We start from the raw sequence: 17,246 nt of genomic DNA on the forward strand, positions 1-17,246 counted from the left end.
AACTTAAAAGTAGTTCATATGAACTGAGCTAAACTAAATATTAGTTCAGACGAACTGAACTGAACTATTCTTTTGTGTCATTGAACTGAACTGAACTATACTATAAAAACTTGAACTGAACTGCAATTTAAACTGCACTAAACTGTTATGATATTTTGAATTGAACAATTTTGACTCATTGATCTATCAAAATAGGACACGTTTGTCAACTTTATTTTATTTTCCATTTTATTTAAATTTTTCAAAGGAAAAAAATATAAAATTAAGTCAAACAAACTCAGTGAATTTTAAGCCTAAAAATAAGTAGTTCAACATAGCTCAATTGATCCATTAAGTTCAACAAAATTGATATAATTTTTTTTCAAATCACTTTTTTTCTAAAATTTTGGTTATTAGACTATCGAGCTAATCTATTAAGACATAACATGTTAAACACATTTAATTTTTATTCTTTTATAAAAATAGTTCAATTTTTATAATTCAGTTCAGTTTTTATAGTTCAGTACAGTTCAACTTTACAACAGTTCAGTTCAGTTCAGTTTTTTTTAAATAGTTCAGTTCAGTTTTTTTTACAAACAGTTCAGTTTTTTATAGCACAGTTCACCACCAGTTCAGTTCAGTTCAGCTCAGTTTAGTTTTTTTTGCCCACCCCTAATTGCCGGTGTTAATTAATAAAATATTTGTTTGGGCGATGGACGATGGTGACAACTTACACCGTTTATTTAATTTATCTTGAAAGAAAGTTATATTTTGTAAGGCTTTTGAGTCGTCAAAGGTGAATCCTTTTGGGACTCTTACATGATACATAAATATGCAGACTGGATTAATTCTATTTCTATTCATTTTAACAATAATATTAATTTCAAAAGCTGATTTCTTTAACATATATATTTTGAGTAGAGGTATAAAAATATGGACAAATTATTTGAATGTTTAAAACTTACCAGACTTTAATTTGAAATATATTTTAGACTATTACCTTGCTCCCATCTCGGCCCATATAACTAGTGTAGGAATACAGGGCCAACATGTTGTTCTAATAGAGACAAAGCCCAACATGCGATTCCATGGGGAAATTAGTTGTGTACAACATTACACCAAGTAAGCACACGATATTAGGTATGTATACTATCTCAATTAATGTCTCTCGTCACCCCTTGCATTCATTAACTTGAATGTCAACCAGACAAAAATGAAAAAATAAAATCTGGATAAATACCAATACTTATTACAGATGTAAGGAGAGAAAATGAAATAAATAATTCTTTCGACCCTAAATAAAAAAATAAGAATTGAATATACTAAAAAGGTTGTATCTATTTGAGTTGTTGTTAGAAAAGTTATATTAGTATTTTGATAATTAAAAGATATTTTTAAGGTGGTAATTATTCCTATGAATTGTGCTTGCAAGTGACAAGTTAAAGATAACAAGTAGTTGTTAGAGATAGAGAGTGGAAAAAGGGATTAATATGTGGAATGAACCCCATTGGGGGAAATTGGTTTCCCTGGTGCTCAAGTAACCCCTGCGTCCCGCCATGGCCCATGAGCATGGAACTCCAAGTGGGATTAAAAAAATGAGAAAAAAGGGGAGAGAGAAAATGGTCCATTTAAGTTAAATATGAAGATGATGGGATCGCCGTCTTTCTCTTTTTGGGATAACGCCACAATCGTATATCATATATCTTCCCAAATCGGGAAACTCTCTTCTCGCACACGCCCAACCCCATGGAAGCCGAACGTCTTGATTTTGGGAAGATGGGATATGGGTATTCCGTTTTCCTATTCCTATTCCGTTTTCCTTCTTTTCAATGTCTCACTCCTTTTCTTCACAGGTGCAACCATTACAGGAGAAGATGCAGTATTCGTGCTCCCTGCTGCAACGAGATCTACTCATGCCGTCACTGTCATAACGAAGCAACGGTATTTCATTTCCCTTTTCCAAGGTTTTGTCTTTTTGCTTTTATCTCATCCGGCTCTCTCTTCTTTTCCCCATCAGACCTTCTTCAACAATCCCTTTGATCGCCACGAACTCGTTCGCCAAGATGTTCAACAAGTAAGGACAATAATACTTTCCATTTTCCACACTTTTTTTATAAATAAAAAAATATATATGTATGTAGGTTATCAAATGGAGATGATAATAAGACTAATGCACTTTTTACATCTTTTTGTTGTTTCAGGTTGTTTGTTCGGTTTGTGACACTGAACAGCCTGTATGTATTCATTTAATCATATTTTGATTCTTTATTTTCTTGGTTTTTGTTAGAGGGATGATTTGGTCCGATGGACTCCTGATATTATTTCTGTTTTTTTTCTTTTATAATTTTTTTTCTCTGTTGCTTTTGTTTCTTATGAAGGTTGCTCAAGTTTGCACAAACTGTGGCGTCAGAATGGGAGAATATTTCTGCGACATCTGCAAATTCTTTGATGATGATGTAATGATTCACTGAACTGAATAAATCGGCAGTATCCGATTGTTTTAGACTTCTTGAATGTCATTGATCTATTTCTACTTTGGCCTTTACTCTTTACTCTTTAGAGATGGACTAGACTGAACTTGTTGTATGATCCTGGATTTTGATTGTTGTTGTTTTGTGGTGATGCTGACTGATGTTTTGTGGTGATGCAGACAGAAAAAGAAGTGTTTCATTGTGATGATTGTGGGATCTGCAGGTGCGTTGGCTTACTACTGTACAGTGTGTTTGAGTATATATCCTTCTGTCATGTCATGTTCACAATTAAGTTTCCCAAAATTTATGACACGCAAACTAATTTTGGCAACAGGGTTGGTGGTCGACATAATTTTTTCCACTGCAAGAAGTGCGGTATGCATTCATCACCAAGGCCACCATTGTAGTTTATTTGATAGATTTAAGTAATAATAATTGGTATAGTTTGCATGTTAAAATAAGAAGGCTTCATTCCTCTTAAGCAAAGTTTAATGACTAAATCCAGTATATGCTGATTTTAAAATTTTCTGATTAGAATGTTTTAGGTTCGGTAAAGGTGAACCACTTGTTCTTACTGCTCGGGCATTCTTTTGAGATTAGAGTTTGAACAGATTTCCCTCTCTAACAATAATTTGCCATGCAGTCCTCTATGTAGATTATTTCCTAACGTTTGAATCTGGAGGCTGATATGATAATATATCACATTAGTGAATTAATGAATTTTTTTTTTCTTCTTTTGGCAACAAATGAAATACATTGCTCAATAATTTTTGTTCAAGGTTTTCTTTAGTGATTAACATTTTGAGTTGCAGGGTCTTGTTATTCAATTGCTCTGCGTGATAAACATGTATGTGTGGAGAACTCCATGAGGCATCACTGTCCCATTTGTTACGAGGTGCCTGCTTTATTCTTCCTTCACCTTGGCTTTGGTTTCCAGCCATACATGGATTTTCTTATTTGTGTCATTGGAAACTGAGATTAATATGTTAAGTGATGGGACTTTATTCTGTTTGTGTAGTACCTTTTCGATTCATTGAAAGACACTATTGTTATGAGATGTGGTCACACAATGCACCATGAATGTTACCAAGAGATGATGAAACGTGACAAGTGAGTATCTTCAATTTTTGAGAATTCTTTGGTCTATAAACATGCACATGCTTAACAGTTAACTTGCTTTTGGTACTTGGGTTAGATATTGTTGTCCCATATGCTCCAAGTCGGTGATTGACATGTCTAGGATGTGGAAGAGAATTGATGAAGAGGTAGTTGATTTAATTAAAGCGCATAGATGCTTTCCTTCACTTGATTTGTAGATTTTATATCGTGCTATTATCTAGTCAAGAATATTGCTTGCATAAATATTGTGCTTCAGTTCAGTTAGGATTTCTTGATGATCTCTTTATTTTCATGTGATATTAGATTGAAGCAACTGTCATGCCTGAAGATTATCGATTCAGAAAGGTAAAGTTTCATTCTTTGAAATGCTTTTAATAGCTACCTCTGTTTATCTCCAGCTGTGAATGGAAAAATGAAAAGTGCTTCTGAGCATGAATGCACCTTTTAGTCCTTTATGCGCCTATGTAGCCAAATAACCTGGCAAATTTATTATAAAAAAAATGGTTTGATATTCAAGAGAAAGCTTACATGTGTAATATATGGATGATGCCATTTTAATATGTAATTATAGGATGTGTTGAAATGGTACAGAATCTTCCTGTGCATATCAATTACACATGTATACATAAGAATATAGCTAAGCATCCCCGTACCAAAGAGACTAAGAATCCTCCATTGTAGGTTTGGATTCTATGTAATGACTGCAATGACACAACCGAGGTTTACTTCCACATTCTTGGCCAAAAATGCGGTCACTGCAATTCATATAATACTCGTGCAGTTGCACCTCCAGTTCTTCCTCAATGACCATTCAAGAAGGCAACAATGTGAGGCAGAAAATTAAAGTTAGCTCCAACCCGGTTATGATAAAGGGTTATTGAATTAAATTCATCATCAAAAGTAATTGGTGTATTGTTTCCTGGATAGTTTTCTTTGGTAATTCTTCCTCCAACATATGGAGTAGGATTGGTGTGTCTTCATTATTGAGCAGATATAAACATCTGTATACATACAGGGAAAACTATTTTCCCATCACGGACTGCTGGTAATAGTGATGTATTGCTACTGAATGATTTGATTGCATGGTCACCCATATTCACATACATACCTTCATTGCGTTCCATGGAATCACGCCACATTTATTTTATGAAGGACGGGGAACACAATCTCCTTCATTGTAGTCCTGAACCTCACTAGAGTTTGGTTCGTCTTATTTGATCCATCTATTCTGTCTCACCCGTTATGATTGTTGGTTTTTATTATGCTATTCCCAGCCATGATTTCACAAAAGCAGAAATAATCGTTCTCTCATTTTCAACTTGAATTGACCGTTCCTTACAAGTAGGCAATTTGATGCTATATTATTATTTTTTAAATTCATCCATCATACTTTTATTCTTATAACTCATTCTTATTTCAATTTCATAAAAGAAAACATTCTTTTTAGCTATCCACTTTTAAGATTATATGTTTACAAGCAGTCAAGTTATGGCAAAAAAAAAAAAAAAAACTAGTTGCAATGCGATTTAAATTGGATAAATTTGAATATAATTTCAAATCAAATTTAATTTTATCCGATTTATTATGGTTTAGATTGTATTGGTTTATTTTATTTTTGTATTTATTTTTTAGAGTTAACACTATAAACAAACTTGACAGAAGTAAAAAAATTAAAGATTTATAAACAACTTGCAAAGTTTACAGTGACGAAAGTAGACCAATTTATCGCAACATCAATTTTATTGAAACAATGTCCCTACATCATGAATATTCAAAGCATACATGACAATAATATTAATGTGTTGCTTGAAACTCGAACTTGCCTTGACAAATGTAGAGAAAATTTAGACATAAGATGTTTGGAGGAGACATATTACATAAAATTTCATAATAAGTGTGTTGTTTGATCTGATTTTATGCATAATAATCAAAGTCTGAACCACATAAAAATCAATTATTTGATTTATTTTAGTTAATGGTTTTTTTAAATTGGTTTGGCTATTGAAAACAATTTGAATTGGATTATGACTACCTCTAATAACTAATTTATTATTTATGAATCCATTAGGGGGTAGATGACTTGAAAAACATGCATTGAAACTGTTAACGGAGTAAATATTCATTTTAGATTCTAAAATATACATTTGGAAAAATTCTTTTACAAATTTTAATGAATTATTGTAAATTCTAATACATAAAATGAAGAAAGAAAAACATTATTACTTTTGGATTAAAATTATTTTTAGTTTTCTCAATTATAATTCAAACATACATTTCGTTCCTAATTGAAGTGGCAACGAGCAAAGCATATAGCTAAAAACAATGCAATCCGTAATTTTGATATTATTTTTCAATTAAAATAAAAATTTTATTTTAATAATCTTATATATTAAATATAAATCTCTATTTTGCATGAGAATGTTTTTACAAAACTTTCTTTGACTCTCTTTACTTAGAAATAAAATAATTTAAATTAGATTTGGTCAATTAGAATGTGTATTATCAATATAGGAGATATTTTAATTAAAAATATTCATAGATTTAAGACAAAGAAAAAGAAAGATTTATCTATTTTTTAGTTATTCTTGATAAACCAATGTTTATATATAGATGTAGGAAGATTTGTTTAGGATTGTAGAATTTTTTTTAACTTCTTTTTTAATTTAGTTATTATTTATCATAATTATCTATGAAAAAATTAATATTTTATATAAATTATCAATAAATAAAATAAATTTATATTATAATATAAACTATTTATTATAAATATAAAATATTATTTATATGTTTAAAATATTTATTTAATATTCATACAAATTTTAGATATAATTTATATATTAAAACATAACATTTATTATATTTAATTTATTATAAATTTTAATTATATATAATAAATATATACATGCATTGCATAGATTAAAGAATTAGTATATATTGATATCAATTAATATTTTTTTTACACATTACTAAAATTTAAAAAAAAAAACTTTTGATTGAAGAATAACGACATCCTAACATAAAACTGCATTTAAATTTTGTCGTATAACAAAAAGAAAGAGAAGGAATTTCAACTTCCTCAGCCCAAATTACTCTTATTTTTATATTTAGTTTCCAACTCTTTAAACTTAAAAAATAACAAAGAAACTAATACTTTACCGTTATATATAATTTAAATTTATAATAAATTAAATATAAATAAATTCTATATTTGAATATAGAAGTTATATGTAAATTTTGTATAAATATTAAATAAATATTTTAAAATATATAAATAATATTTTAAATTTATGACAAATAATTTATATTATAATACACAATTATTTTATTTATTGATAATTTATATAAAATATTAATATATTATTTAAAAATAATTATGATAATTAATAATTAAATTACATTTAAAATTAAAAAAATTTCTTATAATCTATTTTTAAAAAAATATTTATAATGATTCGTATTTAATATATAAAAGTCAATAATATAAGAAAAATAAAAAGTTTTAAAAAAATAATAATCAAGATAAATAGTCACTTTTCCATAACATTATTATAATATTTTTATTTATAAAAAGTCACATTTTAGTTAAAATATTGCTGAAATAACGAATTAAAAGAAGAAGAAAAAAGTGTAATTTGAATGCGAGTCCATGTTAACAATGATGTAGACTGTTCCACCAAATCGCTCTCTCTTTCACCGTTGTCTCGTAAACCCTGAACCCAAAGGGTTCCATTCGTAGCATCTTCCTCCCTTAACCTACCGAGTTCGCCCACCCGGAACTGCCAACTGAGTCGTGACTCGCTTCCTTCACATTGAACCATGCAAGTCGTCTCCAACGCTCGCCGAGTTTCTCGGCTCTTCCTTTCGCCTCATCTCCGAAACTCCGAAGCTCTCTCCCTTTTCTCAGGTCACTTCTACTTTCTTCTCTCATAGAGAAAATTAACCAATCACTTTTTGAAATCCATTTTTCAATCGAACGATTTAATAATACGATAGTTACTGAATTAGACAGGGTTTACGCAACGTGATTGCCGGCGAGTGTCAACTGATCCAATACACTGCTTCTTGTCGAAGGCTTTTTACTCTACTGGAGTGGATACCGTTCAAGGAGCTCCTACAGGTTCTTCGGTCGCTCGTTTCGCATAAATTGCTCTTCAGATTTCGTTTATGTTTGGTTTATATGATGTTGAATGTCGCTGCAGAGGATGTGAAGGAATTATATGATAAAATGATTGACTCTGTAAAGGTTAAACGGTCGATGCCTCCGAATGCTTGGCTGTGGTCAATGATTGCAAATTGCAAACACCATCACGATATTAGCCTTCTATTCGACATTTTGCAGAACCTCCGCAGATTTGTTAGTTTCTATTCGTTCACTTTCTGCTGCAAATTATTGTTATTTTGGTCATGAGTTTTAACCTTTTTTTTTTTTTTTTTTTCTGTGAGCAGAGGTTGTCCAATCTTCGAATTCATGACAATTTTAATTGCAATCTCTGTCGAGAAGTTGCCAAGGCTTGTGTTCATGCAGGAGCTCTTGATTTTGGTATGCGCATTTTACTGGTGCCTCTACTTGTGTTTTTTCCATTTGTGAAACTTAAAACACATGAGATATTGAGGCTGTGTGGCTTAAATGTGTGCACAGGAAAGAAGGCTTTGTGGAAGCATAATGTCTTTGGTCTGACCCCAAATATTGCATCTGCTCACCATTTACTGGTATTGTTGGCGTATTGATGTTCTCAGTTCTTTGACTCTGTATCTGATTTTTAATTTGTGAGTTACTGTCAATGCTGCAGCTGTATGCTAAGGACCACAATGATACTAAACTATTGGTGGATGTAATGAAACTTATTAGAAGGAATGATTTACCATTGCAACCAGGCACAGCAGATATAGTTTTCAGGTATATTGAAATTCTAACATTTTATCGCTTTTGTTTTGCAGTGCACAGGGTCTTCTGTAAAAGAGTAGTCTTTTAAATTTGAATGTGGTTTTTACCTCCAAAACTAGTCACTAAACTTTTATTAGATATAATTATTCTCTCAGTTTCTAGCTGGCATACACTCATTTCGAATCCTATCTTGTTGTTAGTCCCCCAAAACAGTATATTGATTGTGTGAAAGCAACTGGTGCCTGTATATGTGGAAGGTTATAAGTCAAAAATACAGTTGGTTTGTATAAATTTCTGAGATTGCAATAGCATGAATGCATCATCATACAATGTATTTCGTACCACAAACCTTTCTTTGAAGCTGAAAGTTAAGCAAATCAAGACAAAAAGAGAAAACTTAGCCTTTTCTTCGCACCTACAAAGGTTTTCTTTAATATTTTGATATTTCCCGACCTTAAAGCATTTGATATAAGTACAGGAACTTATATTATACTCATTTGGGTTAAGCCTTCTTGTTATGATTCTTCTGTTCTCCTCCATATATGCCTCTGACCCATTACCCTGGTTGATCATATGCAGCATATGTTATAATACAGATGACTGGGAGTTGATCAATAAGTATGCAAAAAGGTTTGTTAAGGCTGGTGTAAAATTGCGACAAACCTCATTTGAAACATGGATGAATTTCGCTGCCAAAAGAGGTATACATATTTTGAGATTTCTTTTCTATTTCATATTTTTCTTGTTTGCCTAATTTTGTGAGCTTTTTTCAGCTTTAATGCAATATAAGTTTGTCAAGTGGATTCCTTTATTGAACATTGAGACACCCACAAACCTATGGAAATTTATCAGTTGTTATGGTGGCAAAGCTGTTGTTTCTTATTCCTGAAAAAAATTGTCAGAAGCCCAAAAAATAGACTACATAGATCTGGCTCTACCATTGGTATTTTAATTTACTGGCGGCTGTTGCACTTGCACTGGTTTCATGCAATTTTTCTTCAAATGAATGCCCTCTAGCTAGCCCAAGTGGGGTTTTGGTTGTAGAAAAATTTAGATAACTGATTTATGCTGTTATTCGGTGGCAATAGAGGGCAGGTGCTAACTTTGTTAAGTGGGTCTGGGATATGTCGTAGTTTTAGACAAATGATTTGAATTCTTCCACTTTATTTATTTGATAGCTTACATTTTGGCCTTATAATATTGTCTTCTGTATAGACATTTGGAAGTTTGTTTTAGATATGTAAATGAGCTAGTTTGTAACCTAGTTAATAGAATATCCATAGTAAATTTGGCTTACTTGATAAACACTTTAAATATTTGAAGGATGATGATCAACTGATTGTGTTCATCCGTTTGTGTCTTCTAGTTTTGAAAAACACTGGACTTATTGAATAGTACCAGATAAAAAAGCTCTGTGAATATCTTTATGCTGATTTAATCATCTGTGTATTTCATTATCTTCTTTGTAGGAGACACCGAGTCATTGTGGAAAATAGAAAAATTGAGATCTGATTCAATGAAGCCACACACTTTGGCAACTGGATTTTCTTGTGCCAAGGTAGCAAATCCATCTACACTATTGCCTGATTTGACAATTAATTTTGATTATATTGCAGTTACCAGGTTTAGATGCTATGTGTTGTATATTACACAAAATTTCAATGAGTTTTGAGCAGTAGATATTGTGCTCTGTGAAAACATGTCATATTGCACAAAGTTTCTCGTGTTTTTGGCTTGTTTTAATTCATTAACATGTTATCCTTAAAAATAGTTTAGTTGCTCTTGAAAAAAAATGCTTCTTAATTTTCTTATTTGTTTATCTAATATTACATTTGTCTCATTTAAGGTTCCAGTGAATGGGCTGGGTCATACCCGCATTTCTTGGAAGTAAGCCTAAGCTTTTTATTTTTTAATATTTTTACAGGGTCATCTGTTGGAACGTAATCCCAGTGGTGCAGTTGCTGTCATTCAAGTTCTAAATCAGGTATGGACTGTATGTTCTTGAACATGTTCACCTGTTATAAATTTCATTGCTAAAGAGTGAAACTAAGAAATGCTTCTGCAATAGGAAGTAAAACAATGGGAGATAAAATTGCTAGGTTATTACCCTGAAAACGTTGCTTGAAATAAAAATCAGTTTAGATAAGGCCATATGTTTTGTAGCTAAATTTATAAGTTTTTCGGAAAGGAACTTCAAAATCAAATTAGTTCCAATAACATGGAATTGAAGGAACTATATATCATTAGTTATATTTGTTAAAACGTTTGTTGTTGCCTGGCTTTGATATGATATGAATATGATCATTGTAGGTGATGAACTTATGATAGAATTGAGTAGGTATGACTTGGATGATGTGAGGCATTGGATTGATTTTATGATAATGTTAATCCTTCACAGTTCGCATATATTATATCGTGTTCAATTTCGTGATGGTTGTATTGAACTATTGATTATAATGTCTGCTAGCATACCCAATGGAAGTTCATATTTTTCTTTGCATTGTTTGGTATATATAATTTACTTCTTTTGAATCAACTGTTGCTAGACCCTGTCTGATGCAAAAAAGTCAGGCATCAAGGGTGAACTTCAGAAGCTTGTATCTGAGTGGCCTTTGGAAGTTATTAAGCACCAAAAAGAAGAGGACAGAAAGGTATACTATCTTGGTCGTGAAGAAAATTTTCTTTTTACGTTTTGGTTCAGTTGTGGTGTTATAACTCTTACAAGTGGCTTTTCCGACAGGCATTAGCAGCCTCTTTGAAATCTGATATCCTTGCTATGGTTAGTGAGTTACTGAGCTTGGGGCTTGAGGCAAATGTAAGTTTGGAAGACCTAGACAAGAAGGAAGGTGTTCCACAATAGCATGGAGCTCAGAATTTGATGACATTATGTTTTAGAATGTGCTTGTTTGCGGAGTAACTCCTTAGCAGGATGCTTTCTAGCCCTGGTTTGATACCGAGCCTGCGATCATAGCAAATGTTGATTACTAAATTAAAATTATTATTTTGCTTCCATTCTTACCATTTGTTATTTTATGTCCAACAAGTGCTTGAGGCTTTGGTAGCATATCAGTTAGATTTAGTTAGTGTTTTGAGATCTGAAATTTGCAATTTTTGTGAACCGGTCGAGCAATGTCCGGTGTAACATTAAATTGTTCGACTTGTAGTCTTGAACGACTAAATTTTTTTTTCTTCTTGGATTCTAGGTAATATGGGTTAATTTGATTATTTAAATGCTAAATGATTGTGTTCGTAGTGGCCTACTGCATACGTATTCCTTTGTCAACCCAAGTTTTTTTTTTGGTCAAAGGAACCTTGATTGAAAAGCTCAAAGGGCAACCCAACAATACTCACATACAAAGGAGCTCTTAGATCTCAAAAGAGAATAATACAATTTTGTAACACCATCTTATGAACATTAAACCACAATGTTAACTGCCGTTGTCTCAATCTAAATTCGAAACCATCCATTTCTCCTAGGCCAAACAAAATTTTCAGCCCTGAAATAATTATAGTTATGGCCTACTTTTTATTTTTTTGATAATCCAAATAATTGAAAATAAAAGAAGTACAAAGGGTATTCTAACCCAAGGACGGAGCCAAGGGGGGACCTACGGGTGCCACGGCCCCCCCAACAATTTTAATTTTTTTTTATATACATATATATTACTATATGGCACCCCCTATTTTTAATATAAACTCATATTTTTAATATAAACTCATATGTATATTACTATATGGCACCCCCTATATGGCACCCCCAGTATTGAAATCCTGGCTCCGTCCCTCCCATTATAAAATATTACATGTGAACTAAAAATACCGTTCCATAACTAGGAACCTAAGCTAGACCATCACATCTAACTAACAACATTGAAATAGAAATTATAGAATCAGATTTCTCTAATAGACTCATTTACCACTTGAATACATTTATCTAAGTGAGGCAAGTTGCTGGATTCATGGACCAAGAAGCAAAATCGTACAAAATTTTTTTATGTCTTGTCCTTAACTCATTCTAGGTTCTAATTTTAACCAAATCTACCATTTCCATTGCAGATATTTATGACCTACTCAATGCCTCGTTACGACGGCCTCTAGAGAACCACTATGTTAACTGCCGTTGTCCCAAAGTTATTGGAGCTGCCTTCCTCACCAACAATGACCGGCATTGAGACGAGGGAATATGTGGTAAAAGGATTGTGAATAATAGAATAAAATGAAAGAAACAAAAAAGTTTGATTTGGGAGAGAAAAATATTTTCAATACAGTTAAAATTACAATTGCAGGGTACATAAATTGTAACATGCGCATGTCTAACTACCATTTCCATGCAAAAGTTTAACCAGAGTTTAAGAGCTATTGAAACAAGCTGGTGCATGAGTGGTTCTACCGAGGCAACATCTCTTATGGTGTGTTTATCCAACTCGAGATTCTAAAAAAAAATTATTAAATTTGGGGAAAAAAAAAGGAAAGTATTTTGTTTTACTTAAGATGGATCGATTTTTGGTTGTGTTGCCAAACACGCATTTACGGAGGGGAAGACACTATAGTCGATTCTTTGGGGGATCTACGTAAAGCAAAATCATGGCAAAATTAGACATAATTTTGTTGAATTTCAATGATTCAACTGTTAAATTAAAAATTCTTAATATATAAATAAGTTTATCAATTTTTAAAAATTTGAAAATCATATAATACATTATTATATAAATTCAAATACCATATAAAATATTTTTATAATTATCTGTCAATTTAAATTAATAAAATAAAATATTAAATAATTTTTCAAAATTTTTAAACATTTGTAGGACATAAAGAACTTTTGATTTAATAGTTAGATCATTGAAATTTAACATACATGATTAATATTAAACAAAGTAACTTTAATTATAATTATTCTTAAAATAATGTGATTCCTCCTTTTATATATATATTAAATAACCTAAAAAAATTAACTTCAATTTTATTTCATTTTAATTAAACAACTTTTATTTCTGCTATTTTTCTTTCTTCTCATCTCAAATGCTCTTTTACATTCTCCCTAATTTTTTATTCTCTAACAGTTAGTTAGTTAAAAGTTGCAGGTGTTGTGATTGTTGCCATACATCTAAAAAAAGTTTAATATACAATATATACTTTCATTTATAATTGTTTATATTTCTCACAATTTATATTTTTATACACTCATCTCAAAATCATGAGACAATGAGTTATCAATGTTTTATTGAACACAATATTTAAAAAAAAAAATTGAAAATCTCGCAATGTGAAACATTTTAAAATGGATTTAGTCTATTTCAACATTTTACCCCAAAAAAGGTCGCCCTGAAACAGCGAAACTATTGAATATGTTTCTGTTGGAAAACAAAAGTTGAACAGTAATGGCTTCATCTTGGGTTACAAAGTTGTAATACGATTACTGGGTATTATTAGCAGCAAAAATAAAAAAGAGATAGGCGTATTATGTCTGTGGAGTCCATCCCATAATATGGATTTTGGACATTAATTGAAGCGCCTTTCTTAGGACAAAAGCAACTTAAATGGTCTTTGCTCTGTATATTGGGTTGTATTGTATCTCCCTGTGTGCAACCAAACACACACATGGTACCAAAATCAAACACCATGTAATTAATATCCTAACAAGTTGAACCTACAAACTCATAATTTCTCTTTTAATATTCTCAACGACATCGTTTCCATCACCACCATTTTGCACCAACGCCGTGATCGCCAATATCAAATTCCCATCATCAACGGATACATTGGCAGCCAAAACCTCAGTTTGGTACTTGTAAAACACCTTCAAAATTACCGTTATCAAACCGGGTCGAGCCAAGGATTGAATGCCAAAGAATACAACATTGGCAGACACAGTAACCGTGATGGAGCAATTCCTGTTGTTATTATTATTATTATTACCGCATGCAATCCTCAACCCTTGTACCCCTTTCAATTTCATCGACTCCTTCAACTCCTCCAACCTTTCCTTCTTCTTCTCAAGCTCCTTAATGTACCGAATCGTCTCGTTTATAATCACCTCCCTTGTTGCCTATGTGTCCCAAATACACCCAAAAGGGAGAAAATATCAAATATTGAGTTTTGACATTAAAATTCAAAACCCATGTAACCAAAACGTACAAAACATGCAATATGTGACATGTATTATTGAAACCACATAAAATGTTGAAAAGGGCATTGATGAACCTGAGGAAAGACACCGGGGATAGTGGTTCGAAGCTGAGTGAACATGTGAGTCATCTTGGACCTTCTTTCACGTTCCATGTTGAGGCTCTCGCAATTGGTGTCATCCAATCTTCTAACACGCTTTCTGGGGTTTTCACCATTGGTTATTGAAGGACCGAGCAGAGAAGAAGAAGAAGGTGGGATTTGAGAGAGTGGTGGCATGGTTGAGTCTGTTTCAGTGTGCCCTTCCATCTTATTTCGTTTATCTCTCTTATTCTCTCACCCCTCTTATGTTTATATTGTTTATATACCAAACGATTTTGTATTAAGGGTGCTGTTAGTACATGATTGCAGTAAAAAGATATATGCTCCTTCTTGGGAGATATTATGCTTTTTTCTTTCTTCTTCATTTTCGTTATTTTCTATTAATGTTATGTTTGTTATTGTCATTATCTATAGTCTATACTTGCGTGGAAGGATTTCATTTTCTCAATTGAAATAAAACTAATTAAGGAAAGAGCCATTCTAAAACTGTATTATAATGTTAGGGCTTGACACTAGCACAAAATGGTTCCATTGGGTAGGTGTACTAGTAAGCACCCTTTCGGTCATGCAATAGGCCGAAAGGGGTGCCCAAACTAATGAAACGCACTAATTGGCACCCCTTCGGTCAGACAATAGGCCGAAAGGGGGGCCCGAACCGAGGAACCGCATCAACTAACCCCTCAGGTCAGGCAATAGACCGAAAGGGGTGCCCTAGCCGATGAAACACATCACCCCCTTCGGCCCCGAGCTTGGCCGAACACCCCCTCGACCTCAGGCTTGGCCGAACACTCCCTCGGTCTCGTGGGTAGTCAAAAACCCAAAGAGAAGGGATCTGAAGCTATTCAAAACACCCCTTCGGCCCCAAGCTTGGCCGAACACCCCTTCGGCCCCAAGCTTGGCCGAGCACCCCTTCGGCCTTATGCTTAACCGAAAACCTGAAGAAAGAGCCTATGATAAACACGTGGCAAGCCAAATGCCTACTATGCATTAATTACCATACCAGATTAAGACAGGATTAAGGTTAAGTCATGTATTACTCATCTCCCAAGGATGAAGGTCCATCAGGCCCACATATGTCACTATAAATATACAGGTGATGTGACATAAATGAGGTACGTTACTATTCCCGCTAATGCATTTATTGCTCTGAACCGAACACTGACTTGATCGTCGGAGTGCCTTTGCAGGTACCCTCTCCCACCACTCGGAGCTAGTGTTCGGTCGGCACGGAAGATTCAGAAGGACTTGGAGGCAGCTAGGAAGGATCAAGGAGAGGAGTGTTCTTACGCAGGAACAGTAGGGAAATAGGTAGAGAGGGTAATTGATTAGATTCCCATGGCCATGTGACAGTGACACCTTCCTTTATCATCATCCATGCAGATCGCAGAGTAACCGTATGAGTGGGATAAAGCAGCAGAGACTAAAATAACAGACTTCGTGGGCCCCACAAAGTGATGAACAATAAAAGTGAAAAGAGAAGTTTGTTTTGGAATGGGAAGTCAAGGAAACAAAGTATAGCATAGGCCAATTGCTGGTGTCGGGGGCTGTTTTCATCTCAAGATCGTCTAAGCAAGTTGGGTAAAAATGCATTGGTCAATTATTATTACATTACATTCTATTAACCTTGTTTATCTACAAGTTGTTGGAAATAGTAGTATTAAGTTCAATTTTTTTAAACAAAATTGTAAATAAAAAAAATATTCATGATTAAAATTTGGAAAATGATGGTCTATTAAATATAGTCAATCAAGTTTTCTGATAAAATTTAAATATCAACAAAATCAATAGATATTTTATATCAAATTACTAATATTTTGGTTTATAAAAAAATTACCTTGGTTACTTGTTAAGTGTTACTTTTTTTGTACCATACAATTATTAACTTGACAAACATTCATAATTTAGTAGTCACTTTTTCTTCAAATAATGGATTTGAATCATGTTTAAGAACGAAATTAAATGAATCCATTTTCATGCTCAAAATTTACAAACTTTAATTCCTTATTCCTTGTGTGTCGTGTTGTATGAGATGAGAATGAGAATTTTATTGTCTGTCCTATAAAGCAATCGGAATATGTAAGGACAAGCACAGGCTACTTAATTTTCTTTTCCCTTTATTTGTTCATGTCTATTGCTTTTGTTACCTTCTTGATAATTTTGTAGTTCTAAGGAGAGGTTTTATTTGGAGGCTGATGATCAGTTCCCTTTTCAAGCTTTCAACCAATTTAGTTCTCAATGATGGGAGTTAGAATGCCAAGAAATAACACAACAGAAAATTGTACTAATTCAACGGTTCAACGAGACTATTTAGCTGTTTTTTTGGTTAATTTTAAATCATATCACCATCGTGTTATGCATTTCTTTCCCTTCCATTTCTCCTTACGTTAATAGCGTAAAGTGACACAAGTCTAGAATGCCATGCATTTCGCATTGGGCTTAGCGTGTGGCTTACTAGGGGGCCCAGTTTTGATCCCATGAGCCCATTCTATGACCCATTCATTCATCCTAGAGATGAGAACTAAATTTATATATACGTAGATAATATTTAAATTTGTCTTGAAATA

General features: G+C 32.8%; 3 protein-coding genes across 3 annotated transcripts; 2 read left to right on the forward strand and 1 right to left on the reverse strand.

Annotated features, from left to right (window-relative positions):
- Window positions 1–1,486: 1,486 nt before the first annotated feature.
- LOC109809017 (CHY-type/CTCHY-type/RING-type Zinc finger protein) lies at window positions 1,487–4,676 on the forward strand. The gene is made up of 12 exons (XM_020372237.3): window positions 1,487–1,766; window positions 1,833–1,920; window positions 1,997–2,053; window positions 2,181–2,213; window positions 2,358–2,435; window positions 2,630–2,673; window positions 2,785–2,825; window positions 3,263–3,345; window positions 3,469–3,560; window positions 3,646–3,715; window positions 3,873–3,914; window positions 4,251–4,676. The coding sequence occupies exons 1-12, from the start codon at window positions 1,726–1,728 to the stop codon at window positions 4,374–4,376; spliced, it is 795 nt and encodes a 264-aa protein (XP_020227826.1). The 5' UTR covers window positions 1,487–1,725; the 3' UTR covers window positions 4,377–4,676.
- A 2,555-nt stretch (window positions 4,677–7,231) lies between these two features.
- LOC109808435 (adenylyl cyclase) lies at window positions 7,232–11,714 on the forward strand. Its single transcript, XM_020371439.3, has 11 exons — window positions 7,232–7,473; window positions 7,579–7,686; window positions 7,769–7,923; window positions 8,016–8,109; window positions 8,209–8,279; window positions 8,360–8,466; window positions 9,034–9,155; window positions 9,924–10,012; window positions 10,379–10,438; window positions 11,001–11,105; window positions 11,195–11,714. The coding sequence occupies exons 1-11, from the start codon at window positions 7,386–7,388 to the stop codon at window positions 11,312–11,314; spliced, it is 1,119 nt and encodes a 372-aa protein (XP_020227028.1). The 5' UTR covers window positions 7,232–7,385; the 3' UTR covers window positions 11,315–11,714.
- Window positions 11,715–13,789: 2,075 nt separating this feature from the next.
- On the reverse strand, window positions 13,790–17,123 carry LOC109807478 (uncharacterized). The gene is made up of 2 exons (XM_020370007.3): window positions 14,659–17,123; window positions 13,790–14,503 (listed from the first exon to the last, which is right to left on the reverse strand). The coding sequence occupies exons 1-2, from the start codon at window positions 14,887–14,889 to the stop codon at window positions 14,105–14,107; spliced, it is 630 nt and encodes a 209-aa protein (XP_020225596.2). The 5' UTR covers window positions 14,890–17,123; the 3' UTR covers window positions 13,790–14,104.
- Window positions 17,124–17,246: the final 123 nt, after the last annotated feature.

Source organism: Cajanus cajan, chromosome 5 (assembly GCF_000230855.2).
Source record: "Cajanus cajan strain Asha chromosome 5, NIPB_CcT2T_4, whole genome shotgun sequence".
In the NCBI taxonomy this organism is placed as follows: domain Eukaryota; kingdom Viridiplantae; phylum Streptophyta; class Magnoliopsida; order Fabales; family Fabaceae; genus Cajanus; species Cajanus cajan.

Bases quoted from the DNA above. Each gene is read 5' to 3' on its own strand.
- LOC109809017 (XM_020372237.3), top strand. From the start codon at position 1,726: ATGGAAGCCGAACGTCTTGATTTTGGGAAGATGGGATATGG. The intron at 2,436-2,629 runs GTAATGATTCAC...GTGGTGATGCAG, and splicing joins GCAAATTCTTTGATGATGAT to ACAGAAAAAGAAGTGTTTCA. The intron at 2,674-2,784 runs GTGCGTTGGCTT...TTTTGGCAACAG, and splicing joins GATGATTGTGGGATCTGCAG to GGTTGGTGGTCGACATAATT.
- LOC109808435 (XM_020371439.3), top strand. From the start codon at position 7,386: ATGCAAGTCGTCTCCAACGCTCGCCGAGTTTCTCGGCTCTTCCTTTCG. The intron at 7,474-7,578 runs GTCACTTCTACT...TGAATTAGACAG, and splicing joins AGCTCTCTCCCTTTTCTCAG to GGTTTACGCAACGTGATTGC. The intron at 10,439-11,000 runs GTATGGACTGTA...AACTGTTGCTAG, and splicing joins TCATTCAAGTTCTAAATCAG to ACCCTGTCTGATGCAAAAAA.
- LOC109807478 (XM_020370007.3), bottom strand. From the start codon at position 14,889: ATGGAAGGGCACACTGAAACAGACTCAACCATGCCACCACTCTCTCAA. The intron at 14,504-14,658 runs GTTCATCAATGC...TGGGACACATAG, and splicing joins TCCCCGGTGTCTTTCCTCAG to GCAACAAGGGAGGTGATTAT.